Below are 20,184 nucleotides of genomic sequence, written 5' to 3' on the forward strand. Positions count from 1 at the left end.
CTTTGCCGCTAGCAGTGTTGATAACTGCTTTGGGCTAAACTATTGTGGCCATAACTATTGCGGATCCAGGCTGTGAGGTAACAGCCTCTAGAACCCTTCGCATTTGGTACCGAGATTTTCTCCGACTTCCCGCTTCCCCAAGAGAAGGCTTTCAGTACGTATACACTGTATTCAATGCTTATGAGACATACCTCCTACCGCATATCCTTATCCTAATAGATTGTTATTGTGTTTCTAGAGGTACTTCCATATTGAAGACATCCCAATCCTCTGACCAGACCAAGAAGGGTGTCTACACTACCTCCCCGATCAAACTCTCCTTCCCCCTGCCCAAAGGGCTACCTGTCCCTTGTGTGTGTATCACGCGGGGAGGGTCAGCGCTATAGGGTATAGGGAAGATTACCTTCAAGCTGTGGTCCCTGCTGGCTAGATACCTCAGGTTAGTGGCATTACAACTATTATTCTTGTTTGGGTTTTTTGTCTGCCGCTGCCGTGACAGATTGACAAGCCCAAGGAAGAAGACCAGCCTGGACCATGGATACGAATGCATCTTTGGCTTCGTTGCTTGAAGGGTTTAGCTTACTGCAGCAAGAAGTGCAGGCTTCCCGAGTGGAAAACCAAGAACTCAGGAAAGAGATGAATACCATGCGGAGAGAAGTAGCTGGCATGTCAAGAAGGTCTCCAGGGGCAGGTTCTTACATAAGAGAAGCCACACTTCCCCCTCCATCACAGGTCTTATCCCAGCCTCCTACTCCTATGGCAAGTGGGGGTGGGTTCTTTTCGCCTACCGCCATACCTTCGTCCTCCACAGATCATTCCCCGACGGTGCACGTAATACAGAGCACTGGTCTCCCTCTGGCTCCCCCTGAGAGGTTCTATGGGGACCCCAAGAAGTTTGAGACATTCCTGAACCAGTGTCGACTTCACTTTTTGTGTAAACCATCTGTGTTCCAGGATGACGCGTCTAAAACCGCGTTCATGATGTCGTACATGGGTGGCAACGCGGCAAGCTGGACTATTCCTTTAATGGAAAAGAATGACCCAGTCCTGCACCAGTTCTCCGGATTCTGCTCCGCTTTACGAAAACTGTTTGACAGAAAAACCCATATGTTGTCTCTGGATAAGGAGCTCCTGACGCTACGCCAAGGGTCACAGGATCTTTTGTCATACATCACGTCCTTCAACCGACTCATAGCTGAAACCGACTGGCCGCCAGAAAAAAGAACCTCTCTGTTCTATCAAGGTTTAAGAAGCGAGCTGAAAGACGTCTTGTCACAGGTAGTTCAAATGCCTGCGACTTGTGAGGAACTCATCGACCTCACAGTACAATTGGATCATCGGCTGTTGGAGAGAAGAGGGGATCGGAGCAGGAGTGATGGACGTGGATGGTACACCAAACCAAAATACCCTCCGGAAGAGAGCGCCAAAACTACGGATGGTTCTGAGCCCATGCAGATCGGGGGTATCCGAGGTCCCCTGTCCACGGAGGAACGTGAGCGAAGGCGAAAAATGAAATTATGTTTGTACTGTGGCAAAGGAGGGCACTTCATCAGAGAGTGCAGGGCAAGAGCCCAACAACCAGAGAGGAATCCGGTTCCCCGCAAATCTACAAGTAGCGGAACAAGAGAGACGTCGGAAAACTAGAACGTCCAAACCAGGTTGAGATCACTGGAATGGACATGAGACAAACTACGATCTCCTCACTCCTCGCAAACACTATGATGCCCGCTGTGGCACATATGAATTTACCAGTGTCCCTCTGGACCATGGGGGACCAAGTCACGCAAATGGATGCTCTTTTAGACTCCGGCGCCACCGGTAATTACATGGACATTGACTTCGCATCCTCTCTTGGAATCGACTGGGAGAACAAAGAAACACCTGAACACGTGAAGGCCGTGGATGGGTCCGTATTGTCTTCTGGGCCGGTGACGAAGCACACGCTCCCTCTGCTTATGCAGCATGGAACACACACGGAACATATACAGTTTGACTTAATTGCTGCACCACAGTTTCGCCTTATCTTAGGCATGCCTTGGCTCACGCTACATGATCCTGTGGTGAGTTGGTCTGCGCGAACCATCAAATTAAACTCCTCCTATTGTATGGAACATTGTCATAGCCATTCTCCCTTGCTAACTGGAGAGGAAGATCGTCCTAGTATACGTCATCTGGCCGTGGCTTGTGCAGACAAACACATCTGCGGTGTTTCCAGTTTACCTGACATCTATGAGGAATTCCGTCCCTTGTTTGATAAACAGAAGGCTACCAGTTTACCCCCGCATAGGGTTTACGACTGCTGCATTGAACTCCTCCCAGGAGCGGCTATTCCTTGTAGTCGTGTGTATGCCTTAACGGAACATGAAAACGCATATTTACAGAATTACATAGAGGAAAACCTAGCAACAGGATTCATTAGTCATTCTACATCGCCTGCTTCTTCTCCCCTGTTTTTCATCCCGAAAAAGGACTGTGCAGAACTAAGACCGTGCATCGACTACAGGGCATTGAACAACATCACGGTCAAGAACAGATACCCCCTGCCATTGATACCTGTGCTGATGGACCAGATAAAGGGAGCTCGCTACTTCACTAAGTTAGATCTGCGAGGGGCCTATCATCTGGTTCGGGTGAAGCAAGGCGACGAGTGGAAAACGGCATTCCGAACTAAATTCGGCTTATTTGAGTACAACGTAATGCCGTTTGGACTATGCAATGCCCCTGCGGCATTCCAATTTTTCATGGATGAAGTGCTCAGGGGCCTTTTAGATACCATATGTATGGTATACATTGATGATATCCTTGTTTATTCCAGTACTCTTCCCGAGCATGAACAGCATGTCAAGGAAGTCCTCCGTCGTCTTCAACAACACAATCTGTTTGCCAAATTAGAGAAGTGCCTATTTCACGCCACTGAAGTCTCCTTTCTGGGGTATGTGATAAACGCCGATGGATTTCAGATGGAAAGCGGGAAGGTTGAGGCCATCACGAATTGGAAAACACCTCAAGACGTCAAATCTGTACAGAGCTTTCTCGGTTTCGCTAACTATTACCGACGCTTCATCAAGGACTTCTCCAAGATCATTCACCCCATATCCTCCCTGTTAAGGAAAAACGTTACGTTTGAATGGGGAGAGGAGGCTGAAAGGGCCTTTCGGATACTGAAAGAGAAATTCACGCAAGCCCCAATTCTGAGGCATCCGGATGCTCAACTTCCGTTTATTCTGGAAACCGATGCCTCTCAGTTCGCATTAGGCGGGGTGCTTTCGCAACGCCACCCTACCACAGGACAAATCCATCCGGTGGCTTTTTACTCTAAAAAACTCAGTCCCTGTGAGATCAATTACTCTATCACCGACAAGGAGCTGCTGGCCATAAAACGAGGGTGTGAGGAATGGAGACACTACTTGTTAGGAGCACGTCATACCATAGAAATCTTCACAGACCATCGGAACTTGTTGTTCTTAAAAACTGCCAAAGCTCTCACACCACGACAATTGAGATGGACTCTTTTCTTCTCAGACTATGATTTTGTTATAAAGTACCGTCCAGGCCCTCAGAACGGAAAGGCTGATGCCCTATCCAGGAATCAAGACACCCAAAACACCACGTCAGTAGTTCCGGAGGAACCCACGTCTATCCTGCCTGCCAAATCCTTTCCAGAAAGCACCATAGCCTTACTCACCTCCAGTGATTTTATCGAGGACATCCGAGTGGCTTTAACGGAGGTTGATGCTCAGTCTTGGCTGCAGGAAGAACCCCATTGGCGGTCGCAAACGGATGATCTCCTGTACTATCGACACGCCTTGTACGTGCCTGACCCTGGGTTGCAAATGCAGGTGCTCTCCTGGGCACATGATTCGGTGTTAGGAGGACATTGGGGGGTGTACAAAACAATAGCCACCATCGAACGATCGTTTTGGTGGCCTAATTTAAGGAACGACGTCAAGAAATACGTAAGAAACTGTTCTGTGTGCACCCAGAGCAAAGCCAAACACACCCGACCTACGGGGCTGTTACGTCAGATTCCTATACCCCCTGCACCGTGGCATACCGTCTCTATGGACTTCATAGTGGAGATGCCCTTATGTCAAGGAAAGACTACTATACTGGTGCTTATAGATCATTTGACCAAAATGGGTCATTTTGTGCCTTTGGAGGGCCTACCCACATCCGCTGAACTGGCCATGGTGATATTGCAGCATCTTATCAGAGCCCATGGCATTCCGAGGGTCTTCATCACAGACAGGGGTACTCAGTTCACATCCCGCTTTTGGAAAGCCTTGTGTGAGTCGTTAGCTATCGATGTCAGGCTCTCTACGAGCTATCACCCACAGACGGATGGCAAAACGGAGAGGCTCAACCAGACCATAGAGCAATATCTGCGGTGCTTCACCCTGCAGAATTCAACGGATTGGGTCACCCTCTTATGGTTGGCGGAGTTCACGTATAACAACACCGAACACTCCACATTGGGTTGTTCCCCTTTCTTTTGTCTTCTTGGGTATCACCCGAACATCCTCCCCTTTGACTGGCCATTGTCATCCAACCTTCCCAGCATTCAGGAACATCACGCTCATCTCCAGGCGGTTCGAATAGATGCGAAACACCACTTGGCAGACGCTCAAGCATCGCAGAAACGCAACGCCGACAAGAAACGCTCTCCTGAACCGTGCTATAAAGTGGGGGACAAGGTATGGCTTTCTTCAAAAAACATTCACCTTCGGGGTATTAACAAACTGAAACCGAGGTATATTGGTCCCTATAGTGTCGAGGAAGTCATCAACCCTGTGGCGATGAAACTGTCTATTCCCCGTACCTGGCGGATCCATCCTGTTTTTCATGTGTCCCTCCTTCTTCCTTGCCATGTGGACACTAGGTTACCCCTGCATCCTTCCCCTGTGTTGGTGGACGGGTTGGAGGAATATGAGGTAGAGGAATTGTTGGATTCCAGGCTCCACCGAGGTAGAGTGCAATACCTGGTTAGTTGGAAGGGTTTTGGGGCAGAAGAAAGGACATGGGAACCTGTGCAGAATCTCCACTGCCCTGACCTAGTGGTGCAGTTTCATAGGCAGCATCCTGGAAAGCCTGGTCGACCGCCGGGTCGGCGTTCCTCGAGAGGGGGTTCTGTAGCGATTACCCAGAGCTATAGAGGAAGAGTAGGCTGCAGCACTACATATCCCAGAAAGCTTAGGGGCATGACAAACCGGAACACAACCACTAGGCGGCTATAAATCACTCCCTTCCCAATTTCCCGGTGCTTGTCAATCCTTCCTGGTAATCACCGCGTTGGACCAGAGCTGCATTTTGTATTCTTTCCCGCTGGAGGAGCCGCGAGACGCTGTTGGGCGGACGCTTTCTTTCCCGCTGGAGGAGCCGCGAGACGCTGTTGGGCGGACGCTTTCTTTCCCGCTGGAGGAGCCGCGAGACGCTGTTGGGCGGACGCTTTCTTTCCCGCTGGAGGAGCCGCGAGACGCTGTTGGGCGGACGCTTTCTTTCCCGCTGGAGGAGCCGCTGATTCCCGTTCTGAGCTTCCTTGAGTTCAAGGTAGGACCGCTAGTTTAGAGCACGGCCGTGCTGCCATATTATTTAGTACTTTGTAGTCAGCTGGATATTGACTTTGCCACACGTTGCACACACATAGAAGTGAGCTTTGCCGCTAGCAGTGTTGATAACTGCTTTGGGCTAAACTATTGTGGCCATAACTATTGCGGATCCAGGCTGTGAGGTAACAGCCTCTAGAACCCTTCGCATTTGGTACCGAGATTTTCTCCGACTTCCCGCTTCCCCAAGAGAAGGCTTTCAGTACGTATACACTGTATTCAATGCTTATGAGACATACCTCCTACCGCATATCCTTATCCTAATAGATTGTTATTGTGTTTCTAGAGGTACTTCCATATTGAAGACATCCCAATCCTCTGACCAGACCAAGAAGGGTGTCTACACTACCTCCCCGATCAAACTCTCCTTCCCCCTGCCCAAAGGGCTACCTGTCCCTTGTGTGTGTATCACGCGGGGAGGGTCAGCGCTATAGGGTATAGGGAAGATTACCTTCAAGCTGTGGTCCCTGCTGGCTAGATACCTCAGGTTAGTGGCATTACAACTATTATTCTTGTTTGGGTTTTTTGTCTGCCGCTGCCGTGACAATACCTTTTTCACAACTTAATTGAGCTGAGGTAAGGATTGGAGCTGGTGAGGACATGTTCTTGTTCGAAGTGATGCATGTAGAGGTTGGCCAAGCTTGGAGCAAAAATACTCCCCATGCTTGTACCAGATGTTTGGAGGTACACTGTGTCTTCAAACTTAAAGATGTTCTGTTTCATGGCCAAGGTGGCACAGGCCATAATAAAGCTCACCGGAGTAATGCTGTCTAGATCACGAGCCAACAGTAGAGTAGAGATAATTTCCAATGTTTCGTCTTGTGGTATTGACGTATAGAGTGATTCAACGTCAAATGAAACAAGATGGTCACTTTATAAATCAAATTCCATTTCAGGGAGGAGTCATGGAACATCCATAGTATCTTTGAGATACGTAGGCATCTCTTGCACCATCGGATGCAAAAAATGGTCAACGAAGGTGGAAAGAGGCTCGAGAATGGATCCGATGCCAGAAATGATGGGGCGGCCAGTTGGGGGCCTTTGTTGTTTATGCACCTTTGGGAGGCAATAAAAGTAGGGCATCACTGGATGTTCCGTACAGAGAAAAGCAGCTTCCTGAGCAGTAACCCATCATTTTGATAGAGCTTCTTCTACCATTTCAGTGTACTTAGTCAATTTCGCCATAGAATAAGGTTTGAGGGCCTGTAATGGTCAATTCTCCTCCGATACTCAATGTACGAACACCTTTGTTAGAGTAAATCTAAATCTAGAATCGATTATGTAATGGTGACTATAGAATACTGGGGATACATACAGGATTTGAAGGTAGACAATAGAGGGGAGAGCGGCCATTCACCATTATGCTTAGTCTTGTCAGGGGGTCTGATTACTACTTATCCAATCCACTCTACCAACTCTTGGAATAGGTCCCTGCAGTTGACAGTAAGCAACAACCGAAGATCAGTTAAATTTCCTGCCATTGTTGACCAAATCGAACCCCTCACGAGCATCTGCAATGCCGATTGTGAAGCACTCATCCCCTACACTGACGTAAGCCCAGAGTTTATACCTATAAAACAAATCCACTGTTGCTTGGCAGACAGTATAAAAGCTTCTCTAACAAAACCACCAAAGAGAGTCAGTCAACTAAGATCTAATTGCCAATCTTTCACTCCCTGGTTTAACAAAGAAAGCTCTTTGGCTAAGTGAAGACTCTTATTAGCCATTAAAGCCAAAAGTATGCCACAAATTAGGCACTTGAGGGCAGAATACAAAAGACCACAGAAGGTAGTATTGAGGAACTGGGAAGAGGCCAATTGGAATGACCTTATCACTGCTGCCAGACTTAAGGATCAGTCTTCATTTTGGAGAATAGTTGCACACTGCAGTATAAGGGGCAACACTGGTACAGGCCACTTCCTTGACCCCGGTACTTCATATAGACACTTCTCTGATCTATACATCATGCCCATTGAGACTGATACAAACCCTACTGACTTTATCGAGGGCTCTTCCTATAACACGCCTACACCATCACTCCAATTTAGACCTGAAGAAACAAGACTAGCTATAGCCGCCATTAAACCAGCAAAAGCACCCGGCCCAGACAAGATACCGGAGGATCTGTTGAAACATTCCCCAGAAGTATGGGCACCGTACGTGAATCTCCTAACTAATGCAGTGGCTAGAGGGGCACCTATTCCACAACCCTGGAAAGGGGCGGAGATAGTACCTATTTATAAGAAGGGAACAAAGACGATCCAGCTAATTACAGGCCCATAATCCTAATAGATACTCTGCAAAAAGTGCACGCAAAGCAAATTCTGGGCAAGTTAGATGACTGGATACTAGAGAAATACATACTTTCACCCTGTCAGGCTGGCTTTAGACTTAAGACAAGTACAATTGACCAAGTCTTTAGACTTTCATGCATAGCCTGGAAACATGTTAAGTTGAAACTTGGGCACATATACGTTGCTTTCATTGATTTAAAAGCGGTGTTCGACTCAATACCAAGAGATCTCTTATGGGAAACTTTACGCCAGCAGGGTTTACCGTTTGAGATTTTATCACAAATAACAAGGCTCCATGAGGGCAACTTTGCTAAAGTGCGATGGGATATTGGGGGAACTTACTGAGGACATCCCTGTTCCAAGGGGTGTGTGACAGGGGTGTGTTTAGGTCCAAACCCTGTTTTTATTATATGTGAATGACCTGGGCCAGAATTTGCAAAAATGTTCTGATGACTCCCCAAAGCTAGGAGGAAACCATATATGTGCTCTAATGTTTGCGGATGACACAATTTTTGTGTCCCAGACCCCTAGTGGGTTATAAAGTCGTCTTGGCAGCTTTAGCCACTAATGCAGACTAAAAGGCCTAGAAATAAACAATGCTAAGACTAAATATATGGCCATTAAAACAAAATAGTTTTAGATCAAGTGCCAAGGGAGTGTGTTACCAATTTTACTTAATTTTGAGTCAAGTGTCACACCAAGATGTCTTGGAAACCACACATAAACAAGGCCAAGACAACTTTACTGCAAAACTCTATCCCCATTGTCAATAAACATCACTCTACTGAGTCAAAGGCCATTATTCTAGTTTTGGTTGTCTACAAGTATAGAGCTCAAACTGCTGCCATCTATGGATCCAGATTATGGGGTGGTGAAAATGTAAACTCTTTAACGGAGGAAACAAAATCATGCGGATGCATACATCAATCACCCCAAACAAACCAGTGATCCCTGTATTTCATGACATTGGCATTAAAAGATTGGAACATCTGGCTACACTGAGATCTTTGTCCTACTGGGTTAGAATATAGATCACTGAAGATTTAAAACCAGAAAGGCAGGCACTGAGAGAACTACTGGGACTCAATACCCAGCGTACATTCCCCTTATTCACTCATGTGTGAAACTGGTTCTCAAAGTTGGGCCTGAACAGGTTCTGGGTAAACCCAAACCTATTGACGCAAGACTCAAAGAATGATATTAAGCATATATATTGGAAGTTTATCTTGCTCAAAGCCACTTTAGATTGCACTTTAGGGAGACTTACCACGCAATTCTTGTTCTTTAAAATGGTTCTGAGTTTTGAACAATTTCTGGATGAAATTAAACCTCAGGTAGCGAAAACTCTTTACCTGAAATTTCGATACAAAACACTCCATATTTACTCTTTCACAGATAAGTGGTCTACCCCACACTTTGGGAAGGCAACCCAAATGTACCCTGTGCTAGTTAGACATAAATGAAGATATTGCACATATTTTATTCTTCTGCCCAGTATATGCAAACCTAAGAAGCAAGTGGATAAAGCTGTTGTGCTTGAATCTGATGTCTAGGAAATATTTGGAGGCTCTGAGAATATTAAAATCAGATAGCTCACGGCTCATTGTATTTGATGTTAGCAGGTTTTTACTTGCCGCAAGCCATTTAAGAAAAAAGAAAGGGTTAAAATTTTAATGTAATTTTATTACATTTTATTATGTCTTATGTATTGGGTCTTAATCCAGATCACACCTTTACCCAACTAATGTGATATCGCCTCTTCAGCACAATTAAACTGATCTAAATTCTTTTGATGACATTTTAGCATTTAACAAACATACTGGTGCATCTTTTATCATAATTGTTGGTGAATTAATTACCTCAACTGTGTTATTTTAGAATGTATCTCGGATTATATGTATGTTAGATGTAATGTACTTACAGAAGTAAAAAACTCTCGGACAAATTGAAAAAGTTTTTTCCTCTGTGGTATTTGTCCTTCTGGTAACATTAATTTTGCTTTAAAAATGTGTCTGTAATATTTGTGCTTGAATGATATTTTGATTGCCATGTTCTTTTATGATTCTTTGAATCGAAATAAAGACAAACAGAATTGAGTCAGAGGGCTGCTGTCTCCAGTTTCTTTCAGCCTGTCTGAGTTGTCTCCTCTCATTGTTCAGGTCTACATTGAACCAGTATCTGGAGGGGAGGCCTCTTGATTTTCAGAGGGGTGATTGAGTTTATTAATTTGACCATCTTTGTGTTGTAGTAGTTGGTAAGGTCTTTTGTGAAGGAGAGGTCGGATGGCGGAGGGATTTAGGAGCTAGTTAAGGCTGCTAACTTACAGTGGGGGGATACAATGTCGGCAAGCCTGGGTCGGCTTGGTTGGGGGTGTGCCTTTGGTTGGGTGGTGTTGAGCTCAAAGAGGATTAGCTGGTGATCAGTCCAGTTGATGGCAGGATAGAGTGAAGGGATAGGGTGTTGGGTTTAGATATGATTACGTTAAGGGTTGAGCCCTCATTATGATCTGTTTATGACAGTGCTGGTTGGGATCATTCGCTTTCAGGAGGGTGGATATGGCTTGCACTGTAGGATCATCAGCATTATTCAGGTGGAGGTTAGGTCTCCTAATTGAGGAATTGTGTGTTGTTACCTGGTGGCTGATATATCAGATGATATCTGGTGTGGTTGGGGCCTTTAGGGGAGAGCTGAACTCCCAAGTATTTAAAAGTAGGGTATTTGTTAGTGTGGAAGGGGGTAATGTGAAGGTAACTATTGTGTATTATAGCTACTCTGCCACCCCTTACTCCTTGCAGTTGCAGTGACTGATTGAGAAGCCCAGTGGGGTAAGGAAGTTGAAGTTAGGTGATGAGTGTTCATTTAGCCAGGTTTCAGTTAGAAAGCAGATATTGATATTGTATTGCAAGATAGTTTAGACTTTTTCAGTAGCGTGCTTGGCGGCTGATCGACAGTTTAGTAGCAAGCAGCAGGGTGTAGGTAATGATCGCTGATCCTGCTAGGTGAGTTGGATGGCATTTAGTTGTAGGGAGGCCTTGGAAGGCAGGTGGTGTTCAGGGTCCTGTTCCTACCAAGAATGACTGGGATTTTGTCATGGTCCGGTTGGCAGGAGTCATTAGAACAAGCAAAGCTCAGCCTTTCAGGATTGCTTTGCAACTTTCCAGTGGTCGCATATCTAAGTGTGAGGTTTGATGCCCTTTGGGGGATGCTTTGCCTAGGGGTGAGTGATGGAGGGTTAGTGGCAGGATCGAATTTCACTAAAGATGCATGGGTTTGGGGCAGGGTGTAGGGGGTATGTTTATCTTTTTCTTTGACACACTTACCACAAATCTCTACAGGCAAATACTGTAATCATGATCTTCAATAATAAGGGGTCAGTTCAAAAGGCAAGTGCTTTGTGTTTATGCTAAATAATTACCTTTTTTTTTAAACGGGCACATCTTGTATTTTACATTCTTCTCATTTGTACCTTTACTGCTTCAACTGCCAGTGGGACGTCAAAATGGGCTGGGGGCATTATGATCAGTGAGTGGTCAGTGATATACATTATGAACAATGCAAAAGTCTGTTTCTAGTACTAGTTAGACATCTTGATGTAATTGGCTAAGGTCCTTGACTGAAGTGCTATCACATGGCAGAAAAAGGGAGTGATACCCGGGATCTCAGGGGAAATGGGATGATCTTGAATGAGGGAGTATCTTGGTGAGAGGTTCCTGTGTACATCTTCATTGATGCCCTTCCATTTCATCAACAGATCGGAGAAGGAAAGTCCTGGCATCGAAATGACACCCTTGCTAAGAACTGAATGAAGGAAAGAGATTCTGACCCCAGCTCTAAAGGATTATAAGCAACAGTCAATATATATAAACCTTATGTGCGGAGTGCTAATTCTCTCTTTATGCAGAGGCGTATGTCATTGTTCTTCAAGAACCATATCCCTGCCAAATTTTTAGGATATTCAAATGGAATGAATTTACATAGTTATCTGAAATGGGACTAATTTATATAGTCAGTATATATTCTTAAAATGTGGGATGACTTCAACCCTTCGGGCCAATATTATGCACCCCACCCTCTAGCAGGGATGGGAGGTTGATTAGCCTTCCAATGCTATGGTCCTGTAACAGTGAATGACCTGTAAGTAAAAGCTCAGAAGCATTCATTATACCCTGGTTTGCTAACCTGGTTAATGAATACATCACATTTGGGAAACTACCCAATGCGCAAACTGGGAGTTTTGAGTGTGAATAGTATCAATATCCTTCTGGAGTGATATATGTTCCTAGATAGTCAGTGTGTAGACTGGAGAGGAGTGTGTGGTGGGACCTGGGTTGGGACTACAACGTCTGCCTTTTGGGGGCCAGCCAGAGGTACAAAAATTTTTGGTTATGAGGCATGTCCCGTAGGTTGTCTCAACCACTCCTCAGGAGAGATCCGGGCATGTACTGGAACTTCTCACTTTCTGCCCTTGATGACCTGCTCCATAGGTTTTTCATAATGGGGGGCTGAGGGTGGAATAGGCAATGGCATAAAAGCAAAGAATCCAGCTGAGGAAGTGCCTTATTTTAGAAAGGTATGGGAAACTTCCCTTGGAAGGGTCTCCGAATGCAAACTTTGAGACGATGCACTCCATGGGGATTCTCAAAAGGATTGGACTAGGCTATACCCAGGTGACCTCACTTTAATATTCTAAAAGGAGGAGGAAGCTCATTGGTTGCACCCATGTTCTCACTGGAAGAAAAATTATACCTTTTCCTGTGACTGGTTATTCCCGCGGACAGTGGTCCCTGGGATGAACATATATGAGGACCACCTGCCAAGATTTTACTCTTTTCTGCTTCTGGTAATTCTTGAGTGAAATTGAAACTGTGTTTTCTGCAAGATCTAGGTAGGGAATTCCATATGCTAAGGTGCAGATCCTCTCAGTGGTGCCCCCTACATTTCTCCCCATTTTCTGACTGTGCTATCTCAGTAAGACCCACTTCTGAGACCTACTAGACTAGTAAGTAGATTGTTATGCTATACCCCTATTGCCTGGGATGGATCGGGTGAATCCTTCAACTGCATGCCTCAGTCCACAGCGATTCGCCATACATCTGGAACAGATTCCCCAGAGACATCCAGAATCAACTCTAGAGACATTTCATGTTTTTCCTTGTCCCTAAGGCCCTAACTCTGCAGCACCCAGTGACTATTTATGGAACGTCACACCTTCAGCACAGCCTTCCTTCTCACATTCACACTGTTTATGTCCCACTTCAGTTGCAGACATAGGAGAAATGGGGGCGCCTTCCTGCCTAACTCATCTCCTGTCTTCTTGGGCCCTCATCATCTCCTGGTGCCAACAGCTTGAAACGTTTCCCTGGCTTGCCATCTGTAACATCTCTGTTGTGTCTGGCTCACTCTAGTGGCCTCTTCCTTACTGGCAGCTTCTATCCCGCTTGTAGCCTTCCATGAACCCAAACTTTTACAAACTGCTTCGGATCCACCTCATAACTCAGTGACATGTACATGTCTTTACAAGGGCCCTAACTGTGATCACAGGGACATACGAATCTTAGGGTACTTCACTCCTTGGCAGAGCCCCGAATACTTGGGTACTTGTGGTTTTGCACAGAGTTTACAGCACCGCTGCTGTATCCCTTGCCTCCCCACAGGTGGAGTTAATAGATCTTGTTGGTTTGCTCCATATATAATTTCTTCATTTGGTCTATCCCAGATGCTTTGCTCAAATGGTTTGTTCCATAGCTCTGTACTGTGCCAAGTGTTTCCTTTGCTTTCATAGTCTTTTGATTCCTTTAGCTACCACTAGTCTTTCTCTTTCTATAAAACATGTGGAGCTGAAAAACAATCTTCTCATGCATACACGGCCAAAGGGGTAACCTTGCACCACCTTCCCTGGAGGCACTGCTCGTTCAAGTTCAAGTTCTGACATTTGTATAGCGCACTACTCACCCAGAGGGTCTCAAGGCGCTTGGGGGGGAAGGTGTGTGTATTACTTATCGAATAGCCAGGTTTTTAGTTGCTTTCTGAAGGTAAGGTGGTTCTGTGTAAGGCGGAGGTGGGTGGGGAAGAGAGTTCCAGGTTTTGGCCGCTAAGTAGGAGAAGGATCTTCCTCCCATGGTGGATCTATGGATGCGTGGAACTGCGGCGAGTGCTTCATTGGATGAACGCAGTTGGCGGGTGGGTGTGTAGAATGATAGTCGTGTGTTGAGGCATTCGGGTCCTAAGTCGTAGAGGGCCTTGTGTGCGTGGGTGAGGAGACGGAACGTTATTCTCTTGTTGACTGGGAGCCAGTGGAGGTCTTTCAGGTGACCGGTTATGTGAGCTTGGCGGGGAATGTCCAATATGAGTCTGGCTGAGGTGTTTTGGATGCGTTGGAGTTTTTTCTGTAGTTTGGCTGTGGTTCCGGCGTAGAGGGTGTTTCCGTAGTCCAGTCGGCTAGTGACCAGTGCGTGAGTGACAGTCTTTCTTGTTTCCGTGGGGGTCCAACTGAAGATTTTTTTGAGCATGCGAAGGACGTTGAAGCATGAAGATGAGACGGCGCTGACTTGTTTGGTCATCGAGAGGGAGGAGTCTAGGATGAAGCCCAGGTTACGTGCATGGTCTGTAGGTGTGGGTGCTGTACCCAGGGCCGGTGGCCACCACGAGTCGTCCCAGGCAGAGGGAGATGATCCTAGGATGAGGACTTCCGTTTTGTCCGAGTTTAGTTTTAACCAGCTGTTCTTCATCCATTCGGCTACTTCTTTCATTCCTTCGTGTAGGTTGGTTTTGGCGGTGTTTGGGTCTTTGGTGAGGGAGAGGATCAGCTGGGTGTCGTCTGCATAGGAGATGATGTTGAGGTTGTGTTGTCGCGCGATGGAATCGAGGGGACTCATGTAGACGTTGAAGAGGGTGGGACTCAGTGATGATCCTTGTGGTACTCCGCAGATGACTTTGGTGGCCTTTGAAATGAATGGGGGGTAGTCGGACTCTCTGTGTTCTCCCGGCGAGGAACGAGATGATCCAGTCCAAAGCTTTTCCTTGTATTCCGACGTTGCTGAGGCGTTGTATGAGTGTGCTATGACAGACTGTGTCGAAGGCGGCGACGAGGTCAAGTAGGATGAGGGCAACTATTTCTCCGTTGTCCAGTAGTGTTCGGATGTCGTCTGTAGCTGCGATGAGGGCGGTTTCGGTGCTGTGTTTGGCTCGGAAGCCGGACTGTGAGGTGTCGAGGGAATTGTTGGATTCAAGGAAGGCGGCGAGCTGACTATTGATGGCTTTCTCAATGACTTTGGCAGGGAATGGGAGGAGTGAGATGGGGCGGTAGTTTTTAAGTTCAGAGGGGTCTGCTGTGGGTTTCTTCAGAAGGGCGCTGAGTTCGGCATGTTTCCAGCTTTCTGGGAAGGTAGCGGAGTTGAAGGAACAGTTGATGACATCGCGGAGATGGGGTGCGATGATGGAGTCTGCTTTGTTGAAGATGTGGGGACATGGGTCGGTTGGCGATCCTGAGTGGGTGGAGTTCATCAGGCGGATGGTGTCTTCAGTAGTGATTGGGTTCCAGATGTGCAGGTTGTGAGAGTTCTGTATTCGTTCGGAGGTGGGTGGAGGTGTCTGTTCTTCGAACTGGTTTTCAAAGCTGTTATGTATGTCGGCGATTTTGTTGTGGAAGAAGGAGGATAAGGAGTCGCAGAGGTCTTGGGAGGGAGTGATGTCGTTTGTGCCGGCGGTGGGGTTGGTAAATTCTTTGACGATGTTGAATAGTTCCTTGCTGTTGTGGGCGTTGTTGTCGAGTCGATCCTTGAATGCTGATTTCTTGGTGGATCGGATCAATTGGTGGTGTTTGCGGGTGGCGTCCTTGAAGGTGGTCAGGTTGTCAGTGGTTGGGCTTTTTCTCCAGGTTTTCTCGAGAGTACGACGTAACTTCTTGGATTTCTTAAGGTCATCGTTGAACCAGGGGGCCATTTTGCTACCTTGTTTAGTCTGGTGGTTTTTCAGTGGTGCTAATTCGTCGGCGCTGTGGGTGATCCATTGTGTGAGGTTGGTGGCAGCTTGGTTTGGGTCCGATGATATGGTAGGTGGGTTTTGATTAAGCGATGTGAAGAGTTGGTCGGCTGTGATTTTGTTCCAGTTTCTTCGAGGAACAGGTTGTGGGGGGTTGTGGGTAGAGGTCTTTTTATAGTTGAAGTGCACGCAATTGTTCTTTCTACACGATTTGGGATTCCTCACCCTCAGCGGGCCTAAGCCATCCTCAGAAGGAAGCCTGGCAGAAACTCCTGTTTGCCCCATATGCTCAAAAATCTGCAATACTACAACCTGCATTTAAGTCATTTTTTTTGTTTTCTTTTCTTTACAGGAAGCTCGGGCAGGGTTCATGTCTGAGTGTTGGAGGTTTCTCCCGTGCAAAGAAACCGAGAACTGTGGCTGCTTCACAACAAAAAGTAGATCCTGCGATGATGAAGAGGATGGCCATCAGATTGTGGTCTCGGATATCCTTCAGCTCGTCACAGACCAAGAGCTGGAATCAAGCTCGCAAGGTACAACCCTGAATTCTGCTTCCTCCAGCAAATATCCGACTTATTCCTTCATTTGGACTAGTTTAAAGGCAACGTAGGAGTTTATTTAATGAGTTCTTCGTCAGCTACACTTAAGCTACTTTGATTTTTTTGTTTGATCTGTTTATTTATTTTTTAAGACATATTATGCATGTTACAAGCGGACATGTTTCTTACAAAAGCATACATTGCATGTAAAAGGAAAACGTATTAATCAAGGTGGTACACGCGTTTCCTAACAGATAATAAAAGTGACAATGTATGTCCGCACAGCATTAAATCTGTATATAATCTGCAATGATATCAGACCCATTCACATACATGCATGCGTTGTCCACCTGCATGTGAACGTACTTGAAGCGAACCGTAGGCTACTTTGTTACGCCTCCGCATTTTTAATACTGATATGCTTTTAAAAGGCAAGAATATTTATCGCCGACAGCAGAGATAGCTAAAGTAAAAAATAAGCTAGATTTGCTGCAAAAAGTTATTTGTGTTGCCAATGCCAAATTTAAATTTATGAACAAGTTGCAAAGATTTCAGACAAGAGTTGGGCCCTGATACCGATCAGGCCAGTGGTCCAGTTACAATGGGTATGCAAATCATAAGTGCGCTGTTTGCCTATGTTGAAATGGGCTGTAGTGTGCACTATTAGTTTGGTTTCCCATCCCAAGATACCAAGCGCATAATTAGGTGCCAATTGCCCACCTGCTAATTTGCTTACCCATTACAATTATGATTCTTGCGGGCTGATGATTGACGTATCTAAGCAGTAAAACTCTGGGATGGATGAAATGGGAATCTTCAGTTCATTGTTTGTTTTTCGCGAATATATCTGGCGAATTTGCATGTGTTTATAGCTTTAAAAGCTGCTGCAAACACTGTTTTGTTACAAGGAAAACCCTTCAGTACTGCATCTCCACCCGTACTCCGACACATTTTTTTATTGTACAGGCTGTATTGGAAGTGGACATTGTGTTCATTAGTTTTTAAGTCACGGGGTTGTATTCAACTGCTGCTGGGCTGGTGTTAATATTTATTATAAGGAACTGTCGCCCAATGCAAGTAAATGCAATCAAATCCTTTTTCGTATGGATTTGCTTTTGTGTTTTGGATGTTTCACTTTTTATGTGTTAATGTATCTCCTTTTTAAGCACCATCAGGCTGTTACTGCCAGTGTCTTTCTTGTTACCTTCATTTTATGCTTTTGAGGTACCGCTTGACAGAGCAGCTGTTTATGACCTATTGTTATCCATTCTTTAAATTATACATAGGGGGAATTCGGCTCCACTCGGAGGAACATTTCTTTCTCTCCTTATATTATTGGCTGCTTTGATATATATGTGCGGCTCTAGAAAGTGCTTCCATTGGCATGCTTTTGAAAAGTACACTCAACCATAACACTGTTTTTCACATTCAATTCTTTATCTTCTGTTTACAGTATACGCGAAAAAATACATTTTGAATATTTTTTAACTCAACATTAACAAAGGCAATAGGGCTGCCTTTACCATTATACATGCCAACAGAACCGATTCAGGCGGGAGAGCATCAATTTGTTTACACCCAAAATGGCCTTCTTTTAGGTGCCTCTCGCGTAAAGTCTCTGCCTCTTCAATGTAAGCAAATAGGAAAAATCAATAACCCAATTTGTTTTTCAAAATGTCCCCCATACCACGTTCAAAATGCTGCCATATATCATGCTAAACAAGATTTGTTCAGGCAGACAACATGTGTGAACGACTGTGCTTGTGTTTACGTCTATTAGCACATTAAAGACAGAAAAGGCAGAAGCAAAGCTAATAATTCTATTTGTAGCATTTGTCCTTCTCATGTTGCTTTTCTCCTCTACTCCGACCAAGATCAATGTTTGGAAGGATAAGTGCGGGTCTTGGCCCACCCGGATGAGAGCAGAGTTGAAGGAGATGGTAATTTATAAGGGGGCTCTGGTCACTGTGCAAGCCCTCACCGTGCATCAAGTGGACAGGTGCGTCAGCTCTGAAAATGGAGTTTAGATGTAGTTGTTTACAGACTGCACAGAGTGGAGTGATCCCCGATAGCAGCGTCATAAATCTCATCGACGGGTTAGGCCTTTAAAATTCCACGGATGTTGTCGTGACGGTCAAATGCAATTTTATACTGGCAGCAAAATAAGTCCCTGGGTTTCACTCTACGGAGCCCTCATTTAGACTTTTTTTCTCGATAAAATTGTGTAATCCATTGAATTACTAAATGCGTTACTGCCTCCAGTAAAACTCGTATTACCGCCTATTTAAAGTTAAACAAGATTGAATTTCCTATAATAGTGTTTTAAAGAGATTTACGGCATTGATTGGCTCTCCAGTGCAAAAATATAGTATTACTAAATTGTATTACCACATTACATTCAAACGTGAAAAGGTGTTGAATTTACAATTTATGATGGATTCGGTGCACCCTAATTCCGTGCCCAGAGACCTAATAAAGATAATCTGGGGCCATAAGGTCCTAGCCATTGCTACCATGTAGGTAGCCGTTGTTAGACAGTGAAAATATACACTGTCCTTCCTTTCCATTTCCAGGTTTCCATCTGCTCACGGGCCACCGCATGAGGCATCAAGAGAACAAGATCTATATTAAGGTGAACATCTCCACACTTTAGTAAAGATGGTGGTTTCTAAAATGAGGGCCACCTTATTTCTTTAAGTATTATGCTGGTTCTTTAGAGTTTGGTGGATAGGGCTCTCTAAATAAAGCAAGCAAACCAACAGTTTTGATAGCAGTTTACCTGTCTCTGTCACAACCAGAAACCTTAGACTTATGTCTCCAAGGACATTGGGCCAGTAGTTTCAGCACCTCAGACTGTTCGCCTAATTAGGAGGGACATTCTGAATTACCTTTTTCCCGTTTGGTAACGCCAGTTAAAATCTGGCAGCTCTGATCAGAAAAAACGAAATGTAATCCGCCACATAAAAATCCCACTGTCAGGACCATTAGGTTTTTTTGTTTTTCAAACCAACTCCTGCTTTTAAAGTTTGCTTTTCAAAAACAAAAAAGTTTGCTAAAAAGCTGCATGAAACATGGCGGCCACTCAGCAAACTTACTATGGTTTCAGAGGAGCCACCGTGGAAGCTGCACTTCTGAATGCAGACATCTCCTACAGGCAGACGCAATTTCTGAATATGGCAGGCTGTTATTTACCAGAGTGGCAGAGATTATCACCTCCATGACTTTAGCAAGATGGTGAACCAGCCAAAAAATACTAAATAATCTCTTATGTGTGGTTCCATAGTTTGGAGTTTATTAATTGTTCTTGTTGAGGGAACTGGTCAAACAGTTTCCAATATGCTTAAATATGATTTCACCAGAAAACTACATTTTATACTGGGGTATGCTTCCCCTGTGGCCTACTACTGATGCGTTTCTTTCATGGAGTATGTTTAATAGAATACTTTATTGTATTATAATAGCATTTATATAGCTTTTTTCACCCATGATGAAGGGCAGAGACCAATCTGTAAGAGCTTTGGGCAATCTGACTGGTACTGAAAGCCTTTTTACCATTGATAAAGGGAAGACTCGTACAGGTGTTTATGGACAACACTACCACCATTTGGTACTGCAACAAACAGGGCAGAGTAGGGTAGTAGACTCTCTGTCAAAAGGACTTGCATCTCTGGACTTGGCTGAAACAACAGGGCATTTCCCTGGTGGTTCAACACCTGGCCAGTACTCTGAACACCAGTCCAACGAGGTCAGCCGAAGGTGCCTTGCGGA

The 20,184-nt window shown here is 45.2% G+C and overlaps 1 protein-coding gene across 8 annotated transcripts in view; it reads left to right on the plus strand.

The window, feature by feature from the left end:
- Nucleotides 1-20,184, plus strand: part of MCF2L (MCF.2 cell line derived transforming sequence like) — a 1,277,242-nt gene that overhangs the window by 99,458 nt on the left and 1,157,600 nt on the right. For all 8 annotated transcript variants that reach the window (XM_086934397.1, XM_086934395.1, XM_086934398.1 and 5 more), the window contains exon 2: nt 16,230-16,410. In XM_086934397.1, coding sequence (XP_086790523.1) covers nt 16,248-16,410 — 163 coding nt within the window. In that variant the 5' untranslated portion in view covers nt 16,230-16,247. The remainder of the gene's footprint in view (nt 1-16,229; nt 16,411-20,184) is intronic.

Source organism: Lissotriton vulgaris, chromosome 8 (genome assembly GCF_964263255.1).
Source record: "Lissotriton vulgaris chromosome 8, aLisVul1.2, whole genome shotgun sequence".
NCBI classification, from domain to species: Eukaryota; Metazoa; Chordata; class Amphibia; order Caudata; family Salamandridae; genus Lissotriton; species Lissotriton vulgaris.